Below are 23,166 nucleotides of genomic sequence, written 5' to 3'. Positions count from 1 at the left end.
GTAAATTTCAAAATGAGGGAAAGCTTTCAGTCTGAGTTTTACTATCCATATAACTTATCAACCTCGTTAAAGCTTGGTCGATATGTTAAAGCCTCAGTTTGATATTTCCCGGCATGACCTCACTTTCAGTTTCACTAGTCTTAAAGAATATATTGTGCTTATTAAAGTTATGCATTGTGCTTATTAAAGTTATGTCTTATGAACTTAGAAGTTTGCTTAGGCTTAAACATTGTGTCTCACACAAGGTGTGGGGAACAGGCTGTATTTTGTGTCTTAATCTCTTCATTCCAGAAGCAACCTTGAAACCGGGCTCAGACGGCACCCGAGAAGGTGGGAAGCGCCAGCAAGAACAACTCCCTGATGCATGAGAAAGCTCAACCCTTTTTTCATCTTTTTATCTTACTGCACTATATAATATATGCTGGGGCAGGGACAGATAGTTCGTTGGACTTCGTGAACCAGCCCAAACTCTGTTGCTGGTAGGGAAATGTAGACAACCCCAGAGCTCTTGTTGATTTCCAACTGCTGCATTAAAGCTGATATTATTGGACCTCTGTGACTCCAAACCACTCTTTCTAGAACACAGATTTGTGTCATTGAATACTATCATTACATATTGGAATATACACAACAATTAAAGTCCTTCAGTCTCGATGAAGAATGCTAGCAACGCCACCAGTGCAATTTTACAACAATCATTTTACAGCACAAGACATGAAACTTGGACAACAAATCGAATTGGTTACCTGCAGAATGGGTCGTCAAGTATATAATTAATTAGCATCGGCATGAATGTGGTCCGCCTATGACAAAATACACTCCACATCAAAAATTCCGTCAGACCAACGCAAATGTGCTTCAGGTCAAACAAACATAGCAAATCAAATCAAAGTTAAACTATAATTCTAAATATTGCAAGAATGCAATTTATATGATGGCTGATATACAATACAACCACCAGACATTTAATTGACACATGTAAAACAAAAATATAGTATAAAAGTATACCGCGGTTGAAACGGTATAGCCAAATCTCTCCCGGTAGACACATTTCTACCGTCGCACGGTATATACCGTCTTACCGCCCAGCCCAAAATGGAGACATGTAAAAGGTCAACCAACAGATATGATGACATGACAAGGGTTAATCAGCAGCTGTAGAGACAGGGGCCCCCAAATCCAACCATAGAATATAAGATGTTGTTTAAGGAGTATGAAATAAATGTTTTTTTCTTATTTTTTTATGATGATGGCATTGATTTAAAAACAGCATCCAATTGTTGCTGGGGAACAACGTTCTGGAATGTTTTTTGGCTTAACCAGTTATAGCTTAAGTTTCCATTTACTGTCAGGCCACTTGCCCGTCTGACCGTAGACTTGTACCACAACTTCCTCCTTTTGAAAATGTTAATTCAAGCCTTCTGTTCCTGTCTAGAAACTGGGGATGAAAAGTAGTGCATTGGGCACTGTCAGAGAAATTAAGAGTGTAACCTTTTATTCTGTATACAATTATCCTGTGTCTAGCATCCCTTGTGTGCAGAGAGAGGCCACCCCCAAATGAACTATAGGCTTACGTAAACAGGAAGATCCTTATCTTGCTACCTTGGGGGAAGGGTGAGCATTTGAATTTGTGTTGCTGAAGCCTAGAAGATTGTTGGGGGTTTGTTTGTTTAAAGGAGATATACTGTGTGACAGGGCTTGATGGAGGCTTGAGGTCTGGTGACCATTGGCTTGTCACCTAGTGGGGTTGGGAACTTTGTAACGTTCCATTGCAAGGCATGCACACACACACACACACACACACACACACACACACACACACACACACACACACACACACACACACACACACACACACACACACACACACACACACACACACACACACACACACACACACACACACACAAGATCTATGCAAGTGAGTTACATGCCGTTTAGGGGTTATGAATAAACTATCAAACTTTTAAATTGCGTATCTACCTACTTCCCTGGTAAAATCTTCAATACGAATATCATCATTAGATCCTATCAGGATGGTCTTTCTGACCTTGATGGTTAGTTTGTTTTTGTCTGGTGTTTGCTGAGGTTAGAAAAAGGTTGTGACTTTAGGGCCTATAGCCAGAGGGATTAAAAGGATCTTTGATAGAAATTTCTGAATTGTATTTACTGTAAGTGTCTTTACATATGTTATAGTAGGCGTTCTCTGATCTGTTCATGTTTAAGGCTGAGAAAAGAAACATGGACCTGGGATAGGGAACCTTTTAAAAAACTTGGCTTCATTTATAGAGACAGATAGAGAGAGAGGAAAAGACTTGCAAGAAAAGGAAATTCCTTTGGGGGTATTGAATGCAGTCTTGCCTAAATATGTGGAAGCAGATGGTAACAAGAATTCATTTATTTGTAACACTTAATTACATTTGACGTAATTCCATTGTCAGTCCTTTAATATAATGTTATGGCTGTTTGATATCTTGCTCTGTAAATTGACTACTGTGACTAACAGAATGGCAGGAAGAAAAACAGGAAACATCAGGAAACAAAATGAAAGTGACTTTCAACAGTTAAACAAGATGCTTCAATAAAAGTATAATTACCTGCTGTTAAAGTAAGACAGTTACTTCTTACCTCCAATTAGGAGTGTAGATCTTAAAGTCAGGTAAAATACCTTCTTGGAGACTGTAAAAAGTTTGGTGCATGTACGGGGGGATATTTAACTCTTGAGTCAAAGTGATATGTAGGTCCATGTTTAGAACTTAATTTGATCTGTTTAGGGTTAGTGAGATGCAATGGTAAATTATGTTTGTTATATTTTTGATTATTCTGTTTAGTTTTTGTTTATATTCTGTTATCACGTTTTGTGGCATGTTGTAAACTGAGGAGCTTACTCTTTAATGGCATGAGAGAGGGAGATACTGTTTTTTCAAGTTTTTAAACAGCTGTTGGGACAGTTTGTAGAATGAGCAAATGTCCTGGGCTTCCGGGTTAGTTCTTGCCATGAGCTAGACTTTTGTGCTTCTTTGCTCTTTGCTGAAATACCATTTGGTGTGAAAGGAGAGTATGCCACATAATGTCCAAACAAAGAGATAAGGAGCATTTCAACGTAGATCCGCAGACTTCAAATGTGATTCTCTGTGATTTATTGTGGAGTGTCAGTTGTGGAACGAAGAAGCCACCCTCGTATCTGCTGTTATTAAAGGAGAACCACTGACGTGTATTTGTTTATTTGTTGAGACGGGGGTAGGGAGGATGACGTCAGTCGGTTTATTAGAATGATATCGGATCAAGTATTGATATGCAGAATTTGTGTATACAAGAGGCTTGTGTCTTGGTGAGGTCAAGAGGGCATATCATCCGAGCTTGTCTAATAAACAAAGTGAACCCTTTTCATTGTCATGCATACTTCTGGCCTGCCTTCTGACAGAAATCCATCCTATCACGTAACCAGTCAAGAGAGAGTGGTTAGATGAGTGAAGCACAGAGATCACAAATGTCTTTAAATACAATGAATAGGTCAGTACAATTATAGTTTCTGCAAAACGTGTCCTTACAAGGCACAGCAAATGGTCAGCAAGTATGTGACAACATCGTAACTCATACAAGTCTGTTCATGCATATTTCCTTCTTAATATCTCCCTCGAGTCTAGACAGCCGTCACATTTCTATACATGGACTGAACTGGGCCTCACTGTGTGAACTCTTGATCGGAGAAAGAGACAAGTCTCTCATACAAAAACTCTGCATATCAGAGGATAGCATTGAACATTGTCAGCATAGTCAGATAGCAGCCGTTTGGACACAAATACCCTTCTTTTGTGTTGTAAGAATCGCAGTGGCATGCTCACCTGACTCAGCGATGCCCCACTTGAGCATCAGGTCCACAGCGTAGATGGCCCTGGAGGACGGGTAGGGGCAGATGCCATACGGAGCTGGCCGCGATGATGCCACCTGGAACAGCTCGCTGAAGGCCTTGAACACCTCCTCCTGGGAGTAAGGAAGGGAGGGAACGGGGGAGGGAATGAGGGATGTGACAGATAAGAGTGCAAGAAAGAGACAGAAACCATAGCACCAAAGGAACGGGATATGGTCAAAGGCCTAAAAGAAAACAAATCTGCTTCCAGTCGACCCAAGCATACTAAATGTGGACCTGTGAAAAGCAGCAGAATTTTTTTTATTTTGAAACCACGCTGTCACTAATGTGTCCAACTGTCAAAAGTTGGAGGGCTTGAGCCGTGGTCAGAAGGGTGAGACTGCACCCAGACTTCCACAGATTAACTAATACCGAGAAGTGCAGTGTGTTCTGTAATTAATTAACTTCACATTGCACTTATTATTACTTTAAACATACTTTCTATTATCCGAAACAACTTGCAAATTTACAATTTTCAAATTCTGCCCTCTGACTTTCATGTCTGAGAGATGTTGTGGCTGACTTTATGTACAATAGGTTAATATGGAGGGATGCCTATAAATATAGAAGAGGGCCGAGGGCCGAGGGCCAGGGATTTATTGTCTGACAATTTGTTTTTGTTGTCTGTAAACAAAATTAGAGAATGGTGCCATAAGTAAGGAAACACCATGTCTCCATGTCTTAGTTTAGGAGGAAAAGAGGGGTATTGCCGGAAGTTAGAAGGAGAAAAGTAATAACAAGAGCCAGGGAAAAGAGCTCGTTCTCCTTTTTTATCACTTTGGGAACAACCATATCCTCAAACAAAGGAGAAAAGGGAACAGCGAGAGCAGGTCGGGCTGACATTGGAGAGATGGGGGGCTTGTGCATGTGACAATTCATGGAAATGGGAATAAACTGTGGAAAGATTGTGGGGTAGTATTGGGAAATAGTTGTATGGGGAATTTCCTCATGTTGACTATAAATATGTGCTGGGTCTTAAAAGTCCATGGCTTTTTTTAAATTCCTGTATCAATGGCTGCTTTGCTGAATAAACCGTCAAGCTGCCTTGATTTTGAAAGATATTCCACTCAGAGTTTTCTCTTGACCAAATGTTAGACGATTTTCTGTCAGAAGATCGGCCAAGGAAAGCCCCACAATGAAAAGAGTTTACTTTGTTTTTTAGCTTGAGCTGCTCGGATAACGTCACCACGCCAGGCACAGTGATTGGCATGAGTGAAAAACATGGCTCTCAGATGGCCAGTATATACATGAGCTGGACAGTAAAAAAATATAGTAACCACCAAAACATGCCCTTAAACAGTACACATTCCACAACTTAACGCCCAGGGGAAACGGCACCCAAATAATTAACTGAGTTTGGAGACCATCAGCTGCTTCTCCTCTTCTCCAAGAGTGGCACAAAGCACATTCCCAAATCTATATGTGTAATTCTAGGGGCTGCTTTTAACCTAGAAACTAAACCTAAAGTCACACTTCCCGTGGGGGAATAGAAACCATTCTTCCAGAAGATAAGCAGACTATTGCTTGATATTTGCATGATTACCAAAAATGTGTTTCTACATAATAAAATAACATATCAATGTTTTTATTTGCTTAGCTTAGCAGACAGCTAAACCAAATTTACTCTGAAATATCCAATCACAAACTGTTGATAAATGTTATTAGAGACAGCCTTTACCCAGTGTTGCATAGTGACCTGCCAAGTTACTAGTTACCTTGACATTTAACTAGAGGGCATGTTTATCTAAAAGATAAGTCCTCTCCACACACAACATTCCAGAATGCTGTCCTAAGTGTCACCCTACATGCTATTATTGTGGCTAACCCTGCATGTGTTTATCTGTTCTCCATTTCCATGTGACCTCAAATGCTCTGGCACACTTACTGCTGCAAGCTGATATTAAACACAACCGAGTCTCAGTCGCTTGGTCACCCGTGCTACTTGGTAGTCTTCAGAACTACAGACTCAACAAACCAGGGAGTCAAATTTACCTCAATAGGGTTGAGAATGTAATATGCATATTTACCTCCACATCCTTCCATGGGTACTGTGGATACTGTTTCTCAAACATGGGGATGAATTCATCGTAGTGTACCTTGGCAAAAAGGAATAATGAAAAGAGGGGCATCATCTATGGCAATTTCACATGAATTTAAACTGGATTTATTCCCTCCTGTCTGTGTGTATAAATGTTTGCTTTGCTTGTATGTTGTACCTGCTTGAGTTGCACCCCTTGTGTGTAGTTCATCACAGTGAAATGCTTCTGATAGTCATCAAAATGGTCCAGAGAAAAAGGCCTGTGTAAAGTGGAAAGAGAGAGATAGAGGGAGGAAGGGGAGAGTAAAAAAAGGTTAGTGGGAAAGAGCGGGGGTAGAGGAAGAGATAAAAGGCATAAATAGAGCAATAGACTGGGTGTCACCCTGCCCCCCACCTCTCATATGCTAGTTTCTGTATACATGAGGCTTCCTGAGGTCAAGAGGTCCATACAGTGAGCCCCTAACTCTTAAAGTGACTGTAAAGCCGAACTAAAAAATAATTGTTAACTACCCATCCAAATTCGAATGAAAAAAAACACTGACAAGTAGGCTTTGAAATTGTGAGAAAATCAGTAGTCTGCTCTGCTTGATACTGGGGGGGGGGGCATCTGAAGGAGCAGAAGCTCTGCTCCCTCGAATGTATTGAATTTAGCAACAACAGCAACAACTAGCTAAATTAATTGCTGATATCAGAACAGACCTACCTGCAGTCTCTAAGTGTTTTATGTGTTAATTACTTTGTCTTTGCATCATACCACCTGAGTAACAGAATTCAGGTTTTGTAAACTGTCTGTGATCTAACGTAGATATGTGGCTGTGACGTAGATAGGTTGGGTTTTGCCCCGCCTATACAAAACCGGATCTGAAAAGGGTGGGAAACGATCAACGATAATGTTTAGTGCGATAACATTTTCATGCTTTGCACATGATTTCAGCAACTCATTTCACACGTATATAATGTACTAAGAAGCAAATCATGGAATTTTATTTACAGCACCTTTAATCAGAATCAGAATAGTGTTTAATCGCCAAGTAAGTGGTCAGTGGTCACAAACAAGGAATTGACTTTGGTGAGGAAGGTGCATACAGTAAACATAATAAGTCTCCCAGACGTCATGTCTCCAGATGTACCTCTCTGGTCAAACTAATCCCCATTAGGTCAAACGTCTTAGATAAAAGGCATTAGAAAACTCCCACCCCCAAGGGACAACTGCCCCACAGGGTGGTGATGAAGAAAGTGTTTTGTCCGTCTCTTCATAAACGGAGTGACTAAGTTCAGTTGAGTTCTGGATTTTAATAAGTATTTATCAATCTGCAGATTGGGAGAGAAAACCAGACCTCTGACAATAAATGACAACACAACACCAGGCTTAGGTCTCAATCAAGTCTCTCTCCGCTCTGAAGGACAGAGGACCATCTTTTATAGGGCACAAGAATGTAAACATAGATAGTGACAGTCAGGCAGAAATGACGTTACAACAGTCTCAGAGAAAGAGATTCACAGCTCCCAACACATGGTTGGAGCTCTCCTTGTAGTCATGACAAGGACCATTTAGCCAGTACTTTCTCCTGATCTCAAACATCTATTAACCCTGACACATAGACACAATCTACTCTTATTAATAGCAAGCTTACATGTGAACATACTAACTAGTATCCAATGACTAGTTCTCTTGATTAGTGAATAATGTAAGCACACAGGAAATCTAAATTTCTTCCACAGTGGTCAGTACCTCAGGACAAACAAACATTCCCTCTCAATCCTTCACCACCTCTAGACCCTTGTCCTTTTCTGCAAGCTGTAAGGTAGTCACAAGATGTTCCCTATCAATGAACAAAGGAGCTTATAATTCAAACACAATTGAAACATTCATTTGACATACAATCTAAAATTCTATTACAGTCTCACACCTCATTGTGTTACATATTGTTGCACTGCAAGTCATATGTTGATAGGTAAGGGTCAAGGTGTGGTCTGATTGTATCACAGAAGAAAGTTAGAGCTAGGTTGCGTACTGTAGCTAGCTAAAGTGACAATACTGAATTTAACACACCAGAGACACCGACAACCTCGGCGACCCTGCGCCAGGTATACATTTTTTGTTAACGTCTCTTCCATCGTACAGAGGATTATAAAACAAGACTGAGTGTAGACACATACAATGGGTTGCTCTTCCATCTTCAAATTGTCAAACCTCGAAATGTTTACCATGACAAACAGTTGCTATGTTACAAGAAACAAGAAACCAACCCGATTGGCCAACGCTAGCGTTTTCACGCTCCTCATTTACATAAAGTTGAGAAAATCCAACTTTCGACGCCCCGCTCGCCTTCCCACAATACTTTACGCGAGCGTCGACGCCCCGCTCGCCTTCCCACAATGCCCTACACCAGCGTCAACGCCTGGTGACGCCGCTCCGCGCCTGCTGTAGTGGACACTTACCATAACAGTAGCTTGTTTCAAAGGGGGTTCTTTGTTTCAAAGGGTGTTCTTAGTGAATTATACAATATGAGTAGGCTAAATTCTTGTAATATCACTAGAAGGGAAAACTGACCCACCTGCAACGCTGATGTACGCATGATAAGCACAGACACAGTGGAAGAAAAAATAGTTCCCATTTACTTTATTATTTAAGTACATTTCTATACTATACGGCATACTACTATTATAAAAATATTCTAAAATCACTTGTTTAAAAAAAGAAATCCCAGGTCGATATTTCAAATTGAGAATCGATCCTTTTGATACAATGCCAGTATCGAAAATATTGATACTTTAGGATTGATCAGCCCATCCCTACTCATTAGAAGCAAAATTAGCTGAGGGAAAACGTGGGGGAATGATGAAGTGAAGACTCTTTGGCAAATATGGGTTAATGGATCATATTGCAGAGATACTTGTGGAGACACAAGAGTAGCGAGGTATTTTAATTATTTAGTGATATACTAAAAGAAAGCGTCATTATTGCACAGTAGACCGATGTTGGTTGAAAGTTAAACATTTTGACAGCTAAAAGTGCGTGATTTTCCATGAAAAAGTGGTAGCATGTCGGACAAAAACAATTCCTATGGTTTGATAACCTGGATATAATGCTGAGTAAAAGACCAACGAGCAACCCAAAAAAAGTGGTCGGTCAACACCAAATCATAAAAAATAAAGATAGTATTGCAACCGCAATACCCTGCAGATTCTCCATTGTTTTTCGTGACAAGGAAGTGATTTCCCCTCACACATTTTCTGTCCAATAGATTAACAACCTGTATGACCGCGTGTCAGTTTTTTTAAATACGTCATTGTTTTTTTTATTTTACAAACGTTGGTTCACTTAAAACAGGACCGTGAACACTAACCGGACCTAATGAAAAATGCAACAAAGTAGCAACTCATCCACTGATTCAGACCAAGCAAACGGAATAATAGGTGTGAAAGCACCCTTAATCTCTTCATTCCAGAAGCAACCTTAAAACCGGGCTGAGACAGCACCCGAGCAGGTGTGACGCGCTGGCAAGAACAACTCCTTGATGCATGAGAAAGCTCAACCCTCTTTTCATCTTTTCATTTTACTGCACTGTATAATATATTCTAAAGCAGGAACAGATAACCAGTTTGGACTTCGTGAACCAGCCCAAAACTCTGTTGCGGGTAGGGAAACGTAGACCGTAGAACGAAATCCCAGAGCTCTGTACTACTGCTGCATTAAAGCTGATATTATCGGACCTCTGCAACTCCAGACCACTCTTTCTAGAACACAAACTTGTGTCATTGAATACCATCACTACATATTGGAATAGACACAAAGATTTTAAGTCCTTCAGATTACAAATACATTAAAGGTTGGTGTTAGGAGTCAAAGAAAGTTTTAGGGTTAGGGGTTAGGCAATAATGGATTTTGAATGGAACTGAATTTTAAGTTCCCACAAGAATAGCCACGCAGACTTTGTGTGTGTGTGTTGACCTGTTGGCAAAGCGCAGCCAGAAGACGTTGTAGGCGTAGAGTCTGAGGGGCTGCACCGAGTGCAGCAGCAGCATGTAGCGCACATCAAATTTCACCATCCCCACCTCCTCCCTGTGAAACAGCACGGGGTCCTCCAAGTACTTACACACCACCTGTGAAACAGACGGGTAGAGGGGGAGCCAGTTAGTCAGTCAGCCAACAAGCCAGACAGCCATCTAACCAGAGAGCCAGTTTCATAGCTCACTGTTACATGATTTTCTGCCAGAGGATGGGCCAAGGAAAGCACCACAATGAAAGAGTTGACTTCGTTTATTAAATCGAGCTGCTCGGATCAGGTCACCATGACAGGCAGAGTGGTTGGCATGAGTGAGAAACATGTCTCTCAGATGCATGAGCATAATATGCATGAACTGGACCATACAAATATAGTAACCACCAAAACATGTCCTTAAACGGTACACATTCCACAACTTAAGGCACAGAATAACAACACACAAGTGATGTGGTCATAGCTCATCGTGTATACTATTTTCTGCATGTTGCCCTTTCCGCAGGTTAAAGTGCACATTCTCCAATCTGTATTGTCACCAGCCCACTGCGTGACCTCTTGACCACAGCAAGAGACAACCTCACATGTATAGAAAACACTTTCTAACTACCGTATTTCTTCCATTAAACACTGCATCATTTATTACACAATGTTCATTTTTGGTGCTTAATTTATTCAAGGGAGGCGTTTATTCGAGGGCGGCGTTTAATTAGTAAGAGAGATTTTGTAGCAGCAGTGTAGCCATCGACAAACAAAGAATAGACAAGGACGATAAACACAAAGCCTTGTGTAAAATTGAAGCCACACGTTCTGATCTGAAGCAGCACGCCGAAACGTCGTTCTTACACTTTAGCTTTCAAACAGAAAGCTGTGAAGTGCACTCACCAGCAGCAACAGATCTGTAGCCCGCAAACTTGGGGTTGATGAAAGGCGAATTCGCGAGTGGCAAAAGTCAGCTACCTCACTTCGATGAACTACCTGGTACAAGGTAGGTTTTCAGATTTTTTTGGTGCAGCGTTTAATCAAGGGTGGCGTTTATTACACAATGTTCATTTTTGGTTCTCTTACCAGGGTCGGATGGACGTTCTTGAAGTGGTACATCATTTGAGTCGTGGAGGAGTTGTATTTATACTCAGCTTTGCAGTGTTGGCAGTGAACAAAGTAATTTTTAAGTCAAAATGGTCTCACGCTACAGTCCGCCGTGACCTCTTCATGTTTACTTTTGAAATACATGGAACCTCGCCGGTAACCGAGTAGGCCTGTGGCGTTTTTTTCTCTCCAAACATTGGCTTTGTTTGATAAAATGTTTAATTGCTGCCACATAGCGAAATCCATTGCATTCCTTCAAGACTCACACTACGCAACAGAACACGCATTCGTTTTATCGATGAACAAATAATGTCAGACGAAATTCTTAATGATCGATAATCGATCGTCGATTAATTATGCCCATCCCTAGTCTGTTGCATTTAAACAATGCTCAATTGGTACTAAAGTGTGCCAGGAAAATATCCCCCACACACTTACACCACCCCCAGCAGCCTGAACCACTGATACAAGACAGGATGGATCCATGCGTTCATGTTGTTTACGTCAAATTCTGACCATAGTATCTGAATGTTGCAGCTGAAATTGAGACTCATCAGACCAGGCAACATTTTTTCAATCTTTGGTCCAATTTTGGTGAGCCTGTGCGAACTGTAGCCTCAGTTTCCTGTTCTAAGCTGACAGGAGTGGCACCCGGTGTGGTCTGCTGCTGTAGCCCATCTGCTTCAAGATTTAACGTGTGCATTCAGAGATGGTATTCTGCATACCTTGGTTGTAGTGAGTGGTTATTTGAGTTCTGGTTGCCTTTCTATAATCTCAAACCAGTCTGGCCATTCTCCTCTTTATTATTTTGTAAGTTAAAAACTCTTGCCCCGTTGCTCCTATTTAGCATAGGTAAACGCCCTGTTAATTTCCATAAAAGAGCATGATAGGGCAGGGCCGTGTGCACACTCAGAGAAATTTCAAAATGACGTGCTAATAATTCTGAAGTGGAGGTACAGCTGCAAGAAGTTAGCGACAAACGACACATCATATTTACGTAATAGTGTCGGCTGTGGATACAAATCAGTAAATAAAACTGATGCATGGTATGCAATTACTCATGCAGTGAACGCTGTATCTGGAGAAGTGCTCAGAACTGATGAAGTCTTGATCTGAATTCTTAAGCATAAAAACTTAAGCCTAGAAATCAGTCAACTGTTACAGGACTGCTCTTGGTAGCCTAGTGTTCCAACAGGTAGCCTAATCGTCGCTCTCTGCAAATAAATCGGTATGGTCAAGGAAGATGTGATCCCTCCTCAGGGAACGATCTGCAACATTTTGCAGCAGCAATAAATACGCCATTGTGTGGTGTAGTCCTAGTGTGCGGAATAAGCCTACTTTGGGTCTATAAATACAGTGATTAGTCACTTATTATTTGATGTCACCGTTAACATAATTGATTTTAAATGAAGGCAAAGCAAGGCTAGTTTACAGTTTTTTGAATTACCAATCTCAGAGTAACTTTATAGATGTACGGTTACTGTATTGAAAAAAAGAAGACATAACATAATTGCAGCAGTAAAGGCTTCATTTGCAACAGGACAAGAAATATGCAATATAGCTTCCATTTACAGTATTACCCTAGCGCTGGCCCTTCTCTGATTGCCACCACACATTCTAACTCCTCTCCCTTGTCCTGGTACTTGTCTTCCTCTCCCTTGTGCAGGCATTACTGTATTCTTACTTTCTTATGTTGCTCTATATTGTTCTTTTTCCACACCAGATCAGCCCAAAGAGGTCCTCTTTACTGTCTATACCATATGGTCAGAGTGTTTTCTAGTTGGGAATCAGCTGTGATGTACAGTATTTCAGCTGTTTCTCATGTTAAATATGATGATGTTATCTGTTTTGCTGACAGTATGAAAGCATTGGTAAATTGGGCAGTAAAAATCAATTGTTTTGGTCTTGGTTGAGCTTGTTTGTGAAAGAAGTTCAAGCATTTAAAATGTGTATTTACTCTATGCATTTTGTGTCAAAGCAACAAGAAATGTGTTAATTGTATAGCATACACAGATGGATGTTGTGCTCACTGTGTTGAGCGTTTAGGAAACGTGTTAAAGGTATTGAAAAAACTGTCATAGCGATTGTAAAATACTGTATTTATATAGGCCTAGCACAATTCATACACAATGGAAATTTGAAGTGCTTTACAAATGAGCAGAAGTGTAAGTGTAGTGTTTATTTATTAAAATGAACAAAAAAATGTGTAAAATTATGAAAATTATAAAGGAGAGAAATATTCAATTTTAAATTAGAACGGAAGAAAAAGGTATAACTACTTATTTTGCGCAAACATGTCAGCTCTCAATTGTGCGTAAGAGTGCTCTTGGGTGTGCGTAAATTCAGTTCTTTACCAAGAACAAATCCCAAATAAGAAAACATTGGTGAATGCCAGAATCTTTGTGAAAACTGATTAAGTGGGGTTTGTGCACAATTAGTGATTGTCTAATTAGCTATTTGTGTTAACAAGCAATTGAAGAGGTGTGCTTAATAAAGTGGCCGGTGAGTGTTTGTTTAGATATGAAAAATATGATCAAATAACTATTTGGTATGAAATCTGTCAAATAAAGGTACGTAATTAGTCATAAGGTCAGTATGGCTATTCATGTAACTTTGTTTACAGTATATATGTGTAATGGAAAATGTCAATTGAAAATCTTATAGAACCTCACTACGAGCTGTCGAAGGATTCTTAAGAAGCCTTCTTTTGGATGAACCTTGGAGAAATAATGAGAAGGAAAAACTTACTAAATAATATGTGTATTTGCATAGGATGTGTTAGAAACTGCTTGCTTATGTGTATTTAGATAAGATGTATTAGAAACTGCCTGCTAGAGGTTTAGACAGAATGCCTCTGTACCACAGTAAGAAACTATTTGCATGGGATGTGGTAAAAACATCTTGCATTGAGAAACAATAGGGAGCTCTAGGTTTCTTTGAAAACAGGAAATGTTAAACTGCTTAAACTTCTTGCATAGAAGTACACTTGACAGCCGTTAGAAACTCATGATATATCTCTAACCTAAATAAGGATGTCTAAGTTTTCTGTGCACAGGAACAGGTCCCCGGCATGATCCAAATTAGGAGAGACGTGTCATATCCGTTAGGGGAAAAGCAGTATGAAGCATATAAATAAGATGTCTGTGTCAATGTTAAGCAGCACTGATGTGGAAAAAACATCACACTGTTGTAATTATGAAGATGGTTAATGATTATGGACTTAAAGATATTTGTAATCACTCTTTGGTATATGCTATATTATTGGAAACCATATTATTACAAGTTATATTGTTGGAAACCAGATGCAAAGCTGTTTGCTGATTATTGTTATCCATAAACAATGGTAGGAGACATGGAGCCCAAAATATACGGTTTAAATAATTAAAGGATGAGTGGGGGAGAGGAGCATGTGTATGCTTTCATAAAGGACCAGGATGCATAGCTGTAACTTATGAGACATATTTGTGGCCTTACGCCCAGAAGCCTAATGCAGCTGGCTGTTCAAGGTCAGAAAGAGCCTAATTGGAAGTAGTGTCTATGTGGAAAGTATCTGTTTTGAGACAAGGGATCCGCTTTGTAGGATTACCTAATGTCTACGAAACCAACAAATATCGTACCATATTAACATAAAATGGGGAGAAGACTATATAAGTTAAATTGTCCAAAGAAAACTTCAGTCTGATCCCGGGATCACGCTCACGTTCTATTGGCAATCTTTGTTACCTGAGAACCAATAAAACACTTTGCATCAACCCTGCTGAGTTCCAGTGCTGTTTTTAAATCTTGAGAATTGACTGAAGACGTACAGAACTTTTGTTTCATCAGCACCCTCACTCACTCTCTACCTCTCTCTTAACCTGCTATATTACAACTAAGCGCGTTTAGAATCTCTATTCACTCAGATACAGAGACTTAAGGAGAGGTTACTCCATAACGGAGAGGTTGCTCCTTAACGGAGGGGGTATTCCTTAAAACTGAGAAACATTGACTTAGAAAGAAAAGTGTAGCACTCCTTAACGGAAAAACATTATGCTATGCATAACAAAGATATAACTTATATGTTTTTAGATAGATTATAACTACTCCTTAACGGAGATAAAACTTGTCGTTGTTTTTTAATGAAGTATAACGACTCCTTAACGGGGAAATAAGGTACTCCGAAACGGAGATATAAACTGTATTATTTTGTACTAATTAAATAAAAAGTTAAGACAGCCATTGTCCGTCCTAAGTTATAGAGACTATTTAGAGTTCATATATCTAGACACAAGTCAACATAAGTAAATAGCCCTATTCCAGATCCAAGGGATACACGAGCAGCTATTTTGACATATAGAAATTACGTGTTTAACTGTATTTATCTGTATTTAAGTGTGAAGGGTTAAGATTCACTGTCTAAAACTGTTCAGACTACTCTCGTATAGGTGTAGTTTTGTTCAAAAACAAAGGAATAAGGGAACAAATCTTGATGATATAAGGAAATACTAGTATTGTTCTGAAACAAAGGAATAAGGGAAAACAAACCTTAATGTTATAAGGAAATACTGGTAAATACTTCCTGCAATACTGTAGTTGGTTTGGTGTCGTATGATTCAAAGGTAAAAAGGATATTTTCAAGGAATCGCTGGCAAACTAAGACGGGTGATCTCCGTACCCGAACCTGTAAAAAAGGAGACCCCCGAGCTTGACTGGGTTATAAATGAGACAGGTTCAAGGTTGATAGAACATAAATCATCACGAAAACTTGTTGAGAGGCCACGAACGTTCAACAGAACATATGCTCTTGGAAAGTCCCCTTCCATAATGGTTACATCAAGGACAGGTGGCTAACAGTATGAATAGTATTACTCTTAGGGATGCTCCTACAAGGGAGGTTCAACATTTAAGATATGGACATTTCTAGAAGTTTATGATGTGACGATCTGCTAAGGGGTGATTTTAGGGTTTATGACGGTTTAACTCTGATTGTATCCAGATGTTAAGAGTTTAGGCTTATATAAGACTGGATATGTTTTGTGACCAGCAACACTATTTTAGGTAAATATTTCTCAAGAAGTGAACACAGTTGTCGGGCTCTCTACTCAAAAAACTCTCCCTTAACCCGGCCGTCCTCCAGAACCACAGACCAGTATCACTGCTACCATTCTTTTCACAAACAATTGAACGCGCTGTGTCTAACCAACTGTCAAACTTTCTCTTTCAGAACAACCTGCTTGACCCCAACCAATTGCGCTTCAAGACTGGCCACTACACACAAACTGCCCTCCTGTCAGTCACCACTGCCCTCCAGTCTGCCAAAGTGGCTTTGAGGTCATCCTTCATCATTCTGCTGGACCTTTCTGCAGAATTTGATACGGTTAACCACCAGATCCTGCTCGCCAGACTTTCTGAAATGGGCATCACTGGCACTGCACTTCAGTGGCTCTCATCCTACCTGTCAGGAAGATCCTACCAGGTCTCCTGGGGAGGCAAAGTGTCAGGCCCCCGCCAGCTCTCCACTGGTGTCCCACAAGGCTCCGTCCTTGGACCCCTTCTCTTCTCCCTGTACACCACCTCACTTGGACCAATCATCACCTCCCAAGACATCTCCTACCACTGCTAAGCTGAAGACTCGCAGCTGCATCTGTCGTTTCCCCCTAATGATCTGGGGATCTCAGCTAGGATCGAGGCCTGCCTCACAGACATCTCCGCCTGGATAACCAAGCACCACCTCCAGCTGAACCTCGCCAAAACAGAACTTCCCATCATCCCGGCCAAACCCTCCCTCTCCCATGATCTCTCAATCACCCTGGGATCTGCGACGGTGACCCCTTCATCCTCTGCCAGGAACCTCGGGGTTACCATGGATGACAAGCTCTCCCTCAAAGCCCAACACAAGAGCTCCCGGTCCCAAGACAAGCTCTTCTCCTGTCTGGCCCCCCAATGGTGGAATCAACTCTCCACCTCCATTAGAGACACTGGAGACACGTGTCTCCCCACGTTCAAGAAAAGGCTCAAGATGCACTTGTTTTCCGGGAGTACAACGGTATTTAGGAAGATTGGCTGACCCATATGTTAGTTTCCTCCAGGATCACAATGACTCTTATGGTGCGTTCACACTGCAGCGGAGCGGGCGGCGCAGGGCATCAGTTTTCAATTCATTTTCAATGAAACCAGGCATTGACGCTCGCGTAGGGCATTGTGGGAAGGCGAGCGGAGCGTTGAAAGTTGGATTTTCTCATGTAAATGAGGAGCGTGAAAATGCTAGCATTGGCCAATCGGATTGGTTTCTTGTTTCTTGTAACGAAGCAACCGTTGGTCATGGTAAACATTTTCTAGAGTCTAGTAGGGCTGCAAAATCTTCAGAATGTGCACAAACAGGCACACAATTTTGAAAAAGTTATTAATATTAGCGTGGATTTAATGCTATTTTCAGACTATATATTGACTAAACCTTTTAGTCTTATTATATCTAACAACAGTGATGGGGTTCATCATAGCGTAGATCAGGGGTCCCCAAACTACGGCCCGCGGGACGAATACGGCCTGCCCACGCATTTGGACCGGCCCTCTGAACAATGCCAGAGAGATTTTTTTTATTCATACTATATATATAAAAAAGTTTACACTGATTAATATGCATATGAAAGTAATGTTTTGATTTTGTTGTGGTCTCGAAAACCCTGTATTTTGGACATACACACTAGATTGGGGTTAGCTCAGGACACGAGTTGCTGTAAACAGCCCCTGGTATGCCACCAGGCTGTGCCAGACGGCCACTTGCACAAGGAGCTTAGCAACGACTTAGCACAACTTGGCAACGAGCCAAACAAACAGTCTTCCTATCTGTTTATCATTAGCCTGACATCATGACTGACTGTCAACATGCAGCCTAAAATTATCCGTATAAAGTGTTATGTTCTGTATAAATATCGGCTGAAATTGTGGTCCAGCCAGACTGTGTCTGCTGAGACTGCCTAGCGCATGAGATTCCAATCCTTCTGCAAAATAAAGCGAGCCTTGTATCCGATCTCTGACTAACACGGATCCTCCTCTTTCACCCCTCAGACGGTCTAGTTCCCCAGAATACTGCGGACAGCGGAGGAACCCGGGCCGACTCACACCTCATTGTTGCACACACCTGCACAGTATTTAAACCCTATTCAGACCAAGCACAGTTGTGGTTAATTGTCTCTGTGCCACGTTATCGCTCTCCTAGGTATCCTAAACAACAGATTTTAAGTAAAGTCTGCACTTCACCTACCTTTGTCTCTTTGTTCATACCTTCCAAGGATCAAAGTGTCTCAAGACAGGCGCATAACAAAACCAAGCACAGTTGTGGGTAATTGTCTCCACAATAATACTGGTAATCACTCCGGCCCATGTCATTTTCTGTTACAGACTGACCCGGCCCCACGTTAAAGAAAGGAAAAATAATCTGACCCTCGCAGTAAAAGGTTTGGGGACCCCTGGCGTAGATAAACAATACTGTCATTTTTTATGACTTTGTAATGCTCTTTGTAATGAAATTGTAATGCTCATTTTCACAATTAGGATTAATAATATTTGCCCCCCCCCAATAAATCACTGAAAACATAAGTACATTTAAATAATATTTATAATATACATTTAAAATATTACAATGTAGGCTATGTGTTACAGCAGTAATTTTGGTGTCCCCCTCAGGAAGTGCTCTTGAGAAAATGTCATATAATTGTCTCCCCCAAAATTTATAGCAGATTTTTGCCACTCGCTGATGGCAAAAGCCTGTATACACCGGTATAGGTTAGGTCTTGATAAATTGGGGCTAGAAACTGTCTGTGTCAGTAGAGAACTGATGAAAGGTCAAGATTTGTCCCAGAGTGTATCATACCATGCAACTCCAAGGAAGTGGAAAGAATGAATGAACGCAGTTATGACCCCACCTAAAAGCTCCATCTTGGGATGATCAAAGCCTTCTGTTGTACAAGGTTTTCCACCATGCTTGCTGAAGTCAGTTTGGGTGTCACCTCATCTGACCTGGGTTATAGTGGAAAGAGTAATCTCTTCCCATAAAACGATACTATACAACTGCTAATCATTCTGTATTTGTTGTCCAAATCCTCTGAGACACTCAATTTTGGTATACCAGACATTTGAACCTTGCAGATCTGCAAAAATACTGTGATTATTTTCTTTAACTTCTGCGTCAGACTTACAGAAAATACCATTTATATTTGTTATTTTTGTGTATAGAATAAAATAGAGACTAAGAAAGAGCCAGCCATCTTTCAACTGGGCTGATCCCCTATATTACTGAACAATGACACAGCTGTCATCGCTCTTGATATGGTTTATCCTTCCTAAAACACTCCAGTCTTGTCTATGAAGAGCCGAAGTATTTAGATTCTCTCTCCAATTAGAGGGTAGATAATACTAATAAACCCAGGACCTAAATTGATAAGAGCGTTCCTGAAGAGACAGAGACCTTTCTTCTCTACAGTCTCCTGAATTGTGAGATCAACTGGAATGCATATGTACCCACACTGGCACAAACACCACATGGTAATCTTTCATAGCACATCTTTTACAGAGAACACCACTACAGGAACACGTCTGCTGAGTAGCTGTGAACCCAGTCTCATGGAGTCCTCAGCCCTTCAAACTGCTCTAAAGTGCAGATTACAAGGTTTAAAGAGATTAGAGTAGTTGTCTTGTATGAGGTGTGAGCAGTCTGCCTTGCTCAGAAAGGGTCGTGTAGGAGTTGGGGGGAAGGAAGGTGTTGACGGGCCGCCGACACAAAGAAAGGATCAATATCAGGGGAACAATCTATTCTTCACAACACTGTAATTCAAATGTAAATTGTACTGATGTAACATCAATGATGAGAGAGAAACCATTGTCTATTTATGCAGTACCTCTGCACTGGGAGATAGTCAAGCTCTTAATGTGTCATGAACAAGTTGACCGCTGTCCTGGAGTCACTTCTGATAGTAAGTGACAGATAAAACTCCACCAGAGGCCATAATACGAACCAGATAACTGAAAACATAGTGGCTTCTCACTACATTTTAACACTTGGTATAAGTATACATGACCAAAAACTAATGTCATAAAACTAAGTAAAAAATGACCTATTACCCATTTATCTGTGCTCAATTGTGATGTTCATTTTCACAATGAATAATTTTTTTTAACAGATGCTTTTATCCTAAATAAAATCAAAAGTAAGTGAAGCAGACAATAAAGGACTAGATGTGCAGCAATAAGTGTGAGTGCTTAGTTAAATGATGCTTAGTTGTATTTTACAACAGTGTTACATGGTTTAAAAACATTCATGCATTGTTTTGAAGAAAGAAAGAATTGAGAATAACTAGTGATTTCCTTTGATGTTACAGGCTTTAGTAGATCTCTATCACAGATCTCTATCACAGAGCATTGTTACAGTTACAGCCCAGCCTTTTATAGCCCCAAGTCTCGCATAACCGTGACATTTTGCAACTTTCAATGCTTGCTATTCTGGCCATGGCTCTTAACTTTGTGGGGGTTAAACCCCCACTCGAAGGGCTCAGAAAACATTGTAGAGTCTTGTCTTCAATTAAGTAAAGTAGGCATTGTTCATAGCAGGGTACAGCAGAGCTCAAAGCGTGCAAAAGTATCACTTTACAACAGATTATATTATTGCAGAAGGTTGTCTCCCCCTCCCATCAACAATTACAAGACAGTAATCAATGTCACAAGACCAAACAGTTTTTCTGACCGAGAACAAATTCTTGGTTTCCTATGTTGTTTTTCTCAGTTCCCCATTAAAGGCACACGTTAAGGCTGATTTATACTTCTGCGTTTTTACGCACACGCACTCGGGGAACGCCCTCTCCGTCAAGAAACACCCTCTGCGTGTCCTCGCAGAGCTCTGCGTGTACCTCCTGATTTTCCTGACTATCCGTCTATCTGTGCGTCATTTTACTGATACCCCTTGGCTGTGATTGGTCCGTATTAAGAACCGCTTGCGTCAGGGGCGGGGTTGCCGTGACCAACAAGAAAACAGAATCCTTTGAAATTCCATTCCATTTCAAATATAGATATTGGACACAACGATGTTGTCAGATGTCGTCTTTCAAGTGTACAATTACATGCTGTCCACACGTTCTGTGGAAACTAAATTTGCACTGGTCTATTCATTGTATAAAAGGACATTTGGATCCATGTGCCACTCATCTAGCCACTCTGTCGAGGATGTTTACATGATCCAACCTCGTTCTAATAAACACAGTCAACACTTAATTGTCGTGCAACTTTCCGGCCACCGACTGACATCCTATCAATAATCACACAGGTATAGATATTAGAATTTCCCCAACACTTTTCATCAAATCTCTGTATTTGATCCGGCGGCCCGTCAACATCTTCCTTCCCCCCCAACTCCTAGACGACCTTTTCTGAGCGAGGCAGACTGCTCACACCTCATACAAGACACCTATCAAGTACTCTAATCTCTTTAAGCCTCGTAACCTGCACTTCTACTGCAATTATCTGGTGGAATCAGCTCCCCACCTCCATCAGGGACACTGACTGTCTCCCCACCTTCAAGAAAAGGCTCAAGACGCACTTGTTCCGGGAGTACAACGGCACATTGGAATGCTTGGCTGGACCTGATGTTAGTTTCCTTCAGGTTCACAATGACTCTTATTGAGAGACTTGTTGCTCTTGTTGGTTAGTTATAACGGATTTAAACTTCTATACTCGCTGTGAAATATTTTACTGTTGATTGTTCTTCTACAGGTACACCCTTGCACTTTTGGGGTTTCATGTTGTTTTATTGCACTCGCACTTGTTAAGTTTCATGTTGTTTAATTGTAACTTGTTTAACTGCACGCTCTTATGGTTCTTCCCTTTGGCACTTATATGGTTTTTCGCAATGTATGCTTCATGTTTTTGCTGCTTGCAATGTTTGGGACTACCTCGTTGTTAACCTCGTTGTTCTGATCAGTGACCTATGCTCTTTTGTAAAGCTCTCTCTTGGAAGTCGCTTTGGATAAAAGCGTCTGCTAAAAGCATAAATGTAATGTAAATGATCCAGTCACTTGACATGACATTTTCTCTATTTTCAATAGAGAACTCATTTCTAGCAGGCTACTTACTAGTGTGTTATTGTCATGACTTTTCAGTTTTTCAGTTCTACTCATGTCCTAACTCATAACCTTGCACAACCCTCACTTCAAGGAAATAATATATAAAATAGAAGCAGATAGTTTAGCAGATAATGTTTATAATAATAACAATAATTAGCATAATGTATTTATAATATTAATTATAAACAATAATATTTAATAAAATACATCCTATTACTTCTTACCTTCTACAATGCAGCAATTTCTACTACTCCTACAACTAATGCAATTACTTAACACATCTAGTCATTGTGACTAACATAAACATGTACGAAATCAACCAACCAGCCTGTCCCACCTTAGGTGTGCTCTCCCTCTGTCTGATGATGTAGTCCAGGTTGTTGGTGATGTGCGTGTCCAATCCACGAGCCAGATTCCAGGGCTTACAAATCCAATGGTTATCCTCTCCCCTATAGCAAATGCACATACACACATTAGAAAGGCCTTTATGAAGAGAGCAATTGTAAAAAAAAGTATTATTTTAGTCAACACTTTGACGTACAAACAGTGCACATAGAAGATTAGACTTTATTTGTCATTGTGCAGTAAAACTGCAGTAAAAAATACTGCAGAAGATCAAGGAGTGTTAAATTAGACAGTTTTTTGGTGGGTAGAGTCAAGGAACAAATTGCTCCCAACATCAAAACATTCCAGACCTCTCTTGTCTCTGCTGGTAATGTCTGATGAACTGGGGCAGCTCTGTCTGGAGGTTGAATGTCTCTGGCAGCCACTCAGCCCCCTGGCCCCCCCGGGCCCTCCTTGACACTGCTGCAAGGCAGTCCTTCACCGTGACGATCGTCTCACATGGAAACTGGTTGATCATGACGTGCGGTTTCTCCTCACTCAGCTTCCTGTTGGGGACAAGGACCACCAAGCTCAGGGCTTGCCTGTGTTTGTCAAAATTTCCACGAAGCTCTGGAATAAACTTACGAAACACATTAACTGTGATCTTAAGTGAATCCATTAGAATGTCCAAATAATTTTTCCCGTCCCAAT

The 23,166-nt window shown here is 40.7% G+C and overlaps 1 protein-coding gene across 2 annotated transcripts in view; it reads right to left on the bottom strand.

Annotated features, from left to right (window-relative positions):
- The window catches only part of ttll12 (tubulin tyrosine ligase-like family, member 12), a 40,675-nt gene that overhangs the window by 1,058 nt on the left and 16,451 nt on the right, over nucleotides 1-23,166 (bottom strand). For both annotated transcript variants that reach the window (XM_084701112.1, XM_084701113.1), the window contains 6 exons: nucleotides 22,827-23,021; nucleotides 22,469-22,580; nucleotides 9,904-10,055; nucleotides 6,127-6,208; nucleotides 5,938-6,006; nucleotides 3,846-3,984 (listed from right to left, as the gene is read on the bottom strand). In XM_084701112.1, coding sequence (XP_084557238.1) covers nucleotides 3,846-3,984; nucleotides 5,938-6,006; nucleotides 6,127-6,208; nucleotides 9,904-10,055; nucleotides 22,469-22,580; nucleotides 22,827-23,021 — 749 coding nt within the window. The remainder of the gene's footprint in view (nucleotides 1-3,845; nucleotides 3,985-5,937; nucleotides 6,007-6,126; nucleotides 6,209-9,903; nucleotides 10,056-22,468; nucleotides 22,581-22,826; nucleotides 23,022-23,166) is intronic.

This window comes from Hypomesus nipponensis, chromosome 7, assembly GCF_054491055.1.
Source record: "Hypomesus nipponensis isolate SF chromosome 7, ASM5449105v1, whole genome shotgun sequence".
Classification (NCBI taxonomy): domain Eukaryota; kingdom Metazoa; phylum Chordata; class Actinopteri; order Osmeriformes; family Osmeridae; genus Hypomesus; species Hypomesus nipponensis.
Note: the sequence above shows the minus strand (reverse complement) of the source record. Positions and strands in the feature narration are given on the sequence as shown.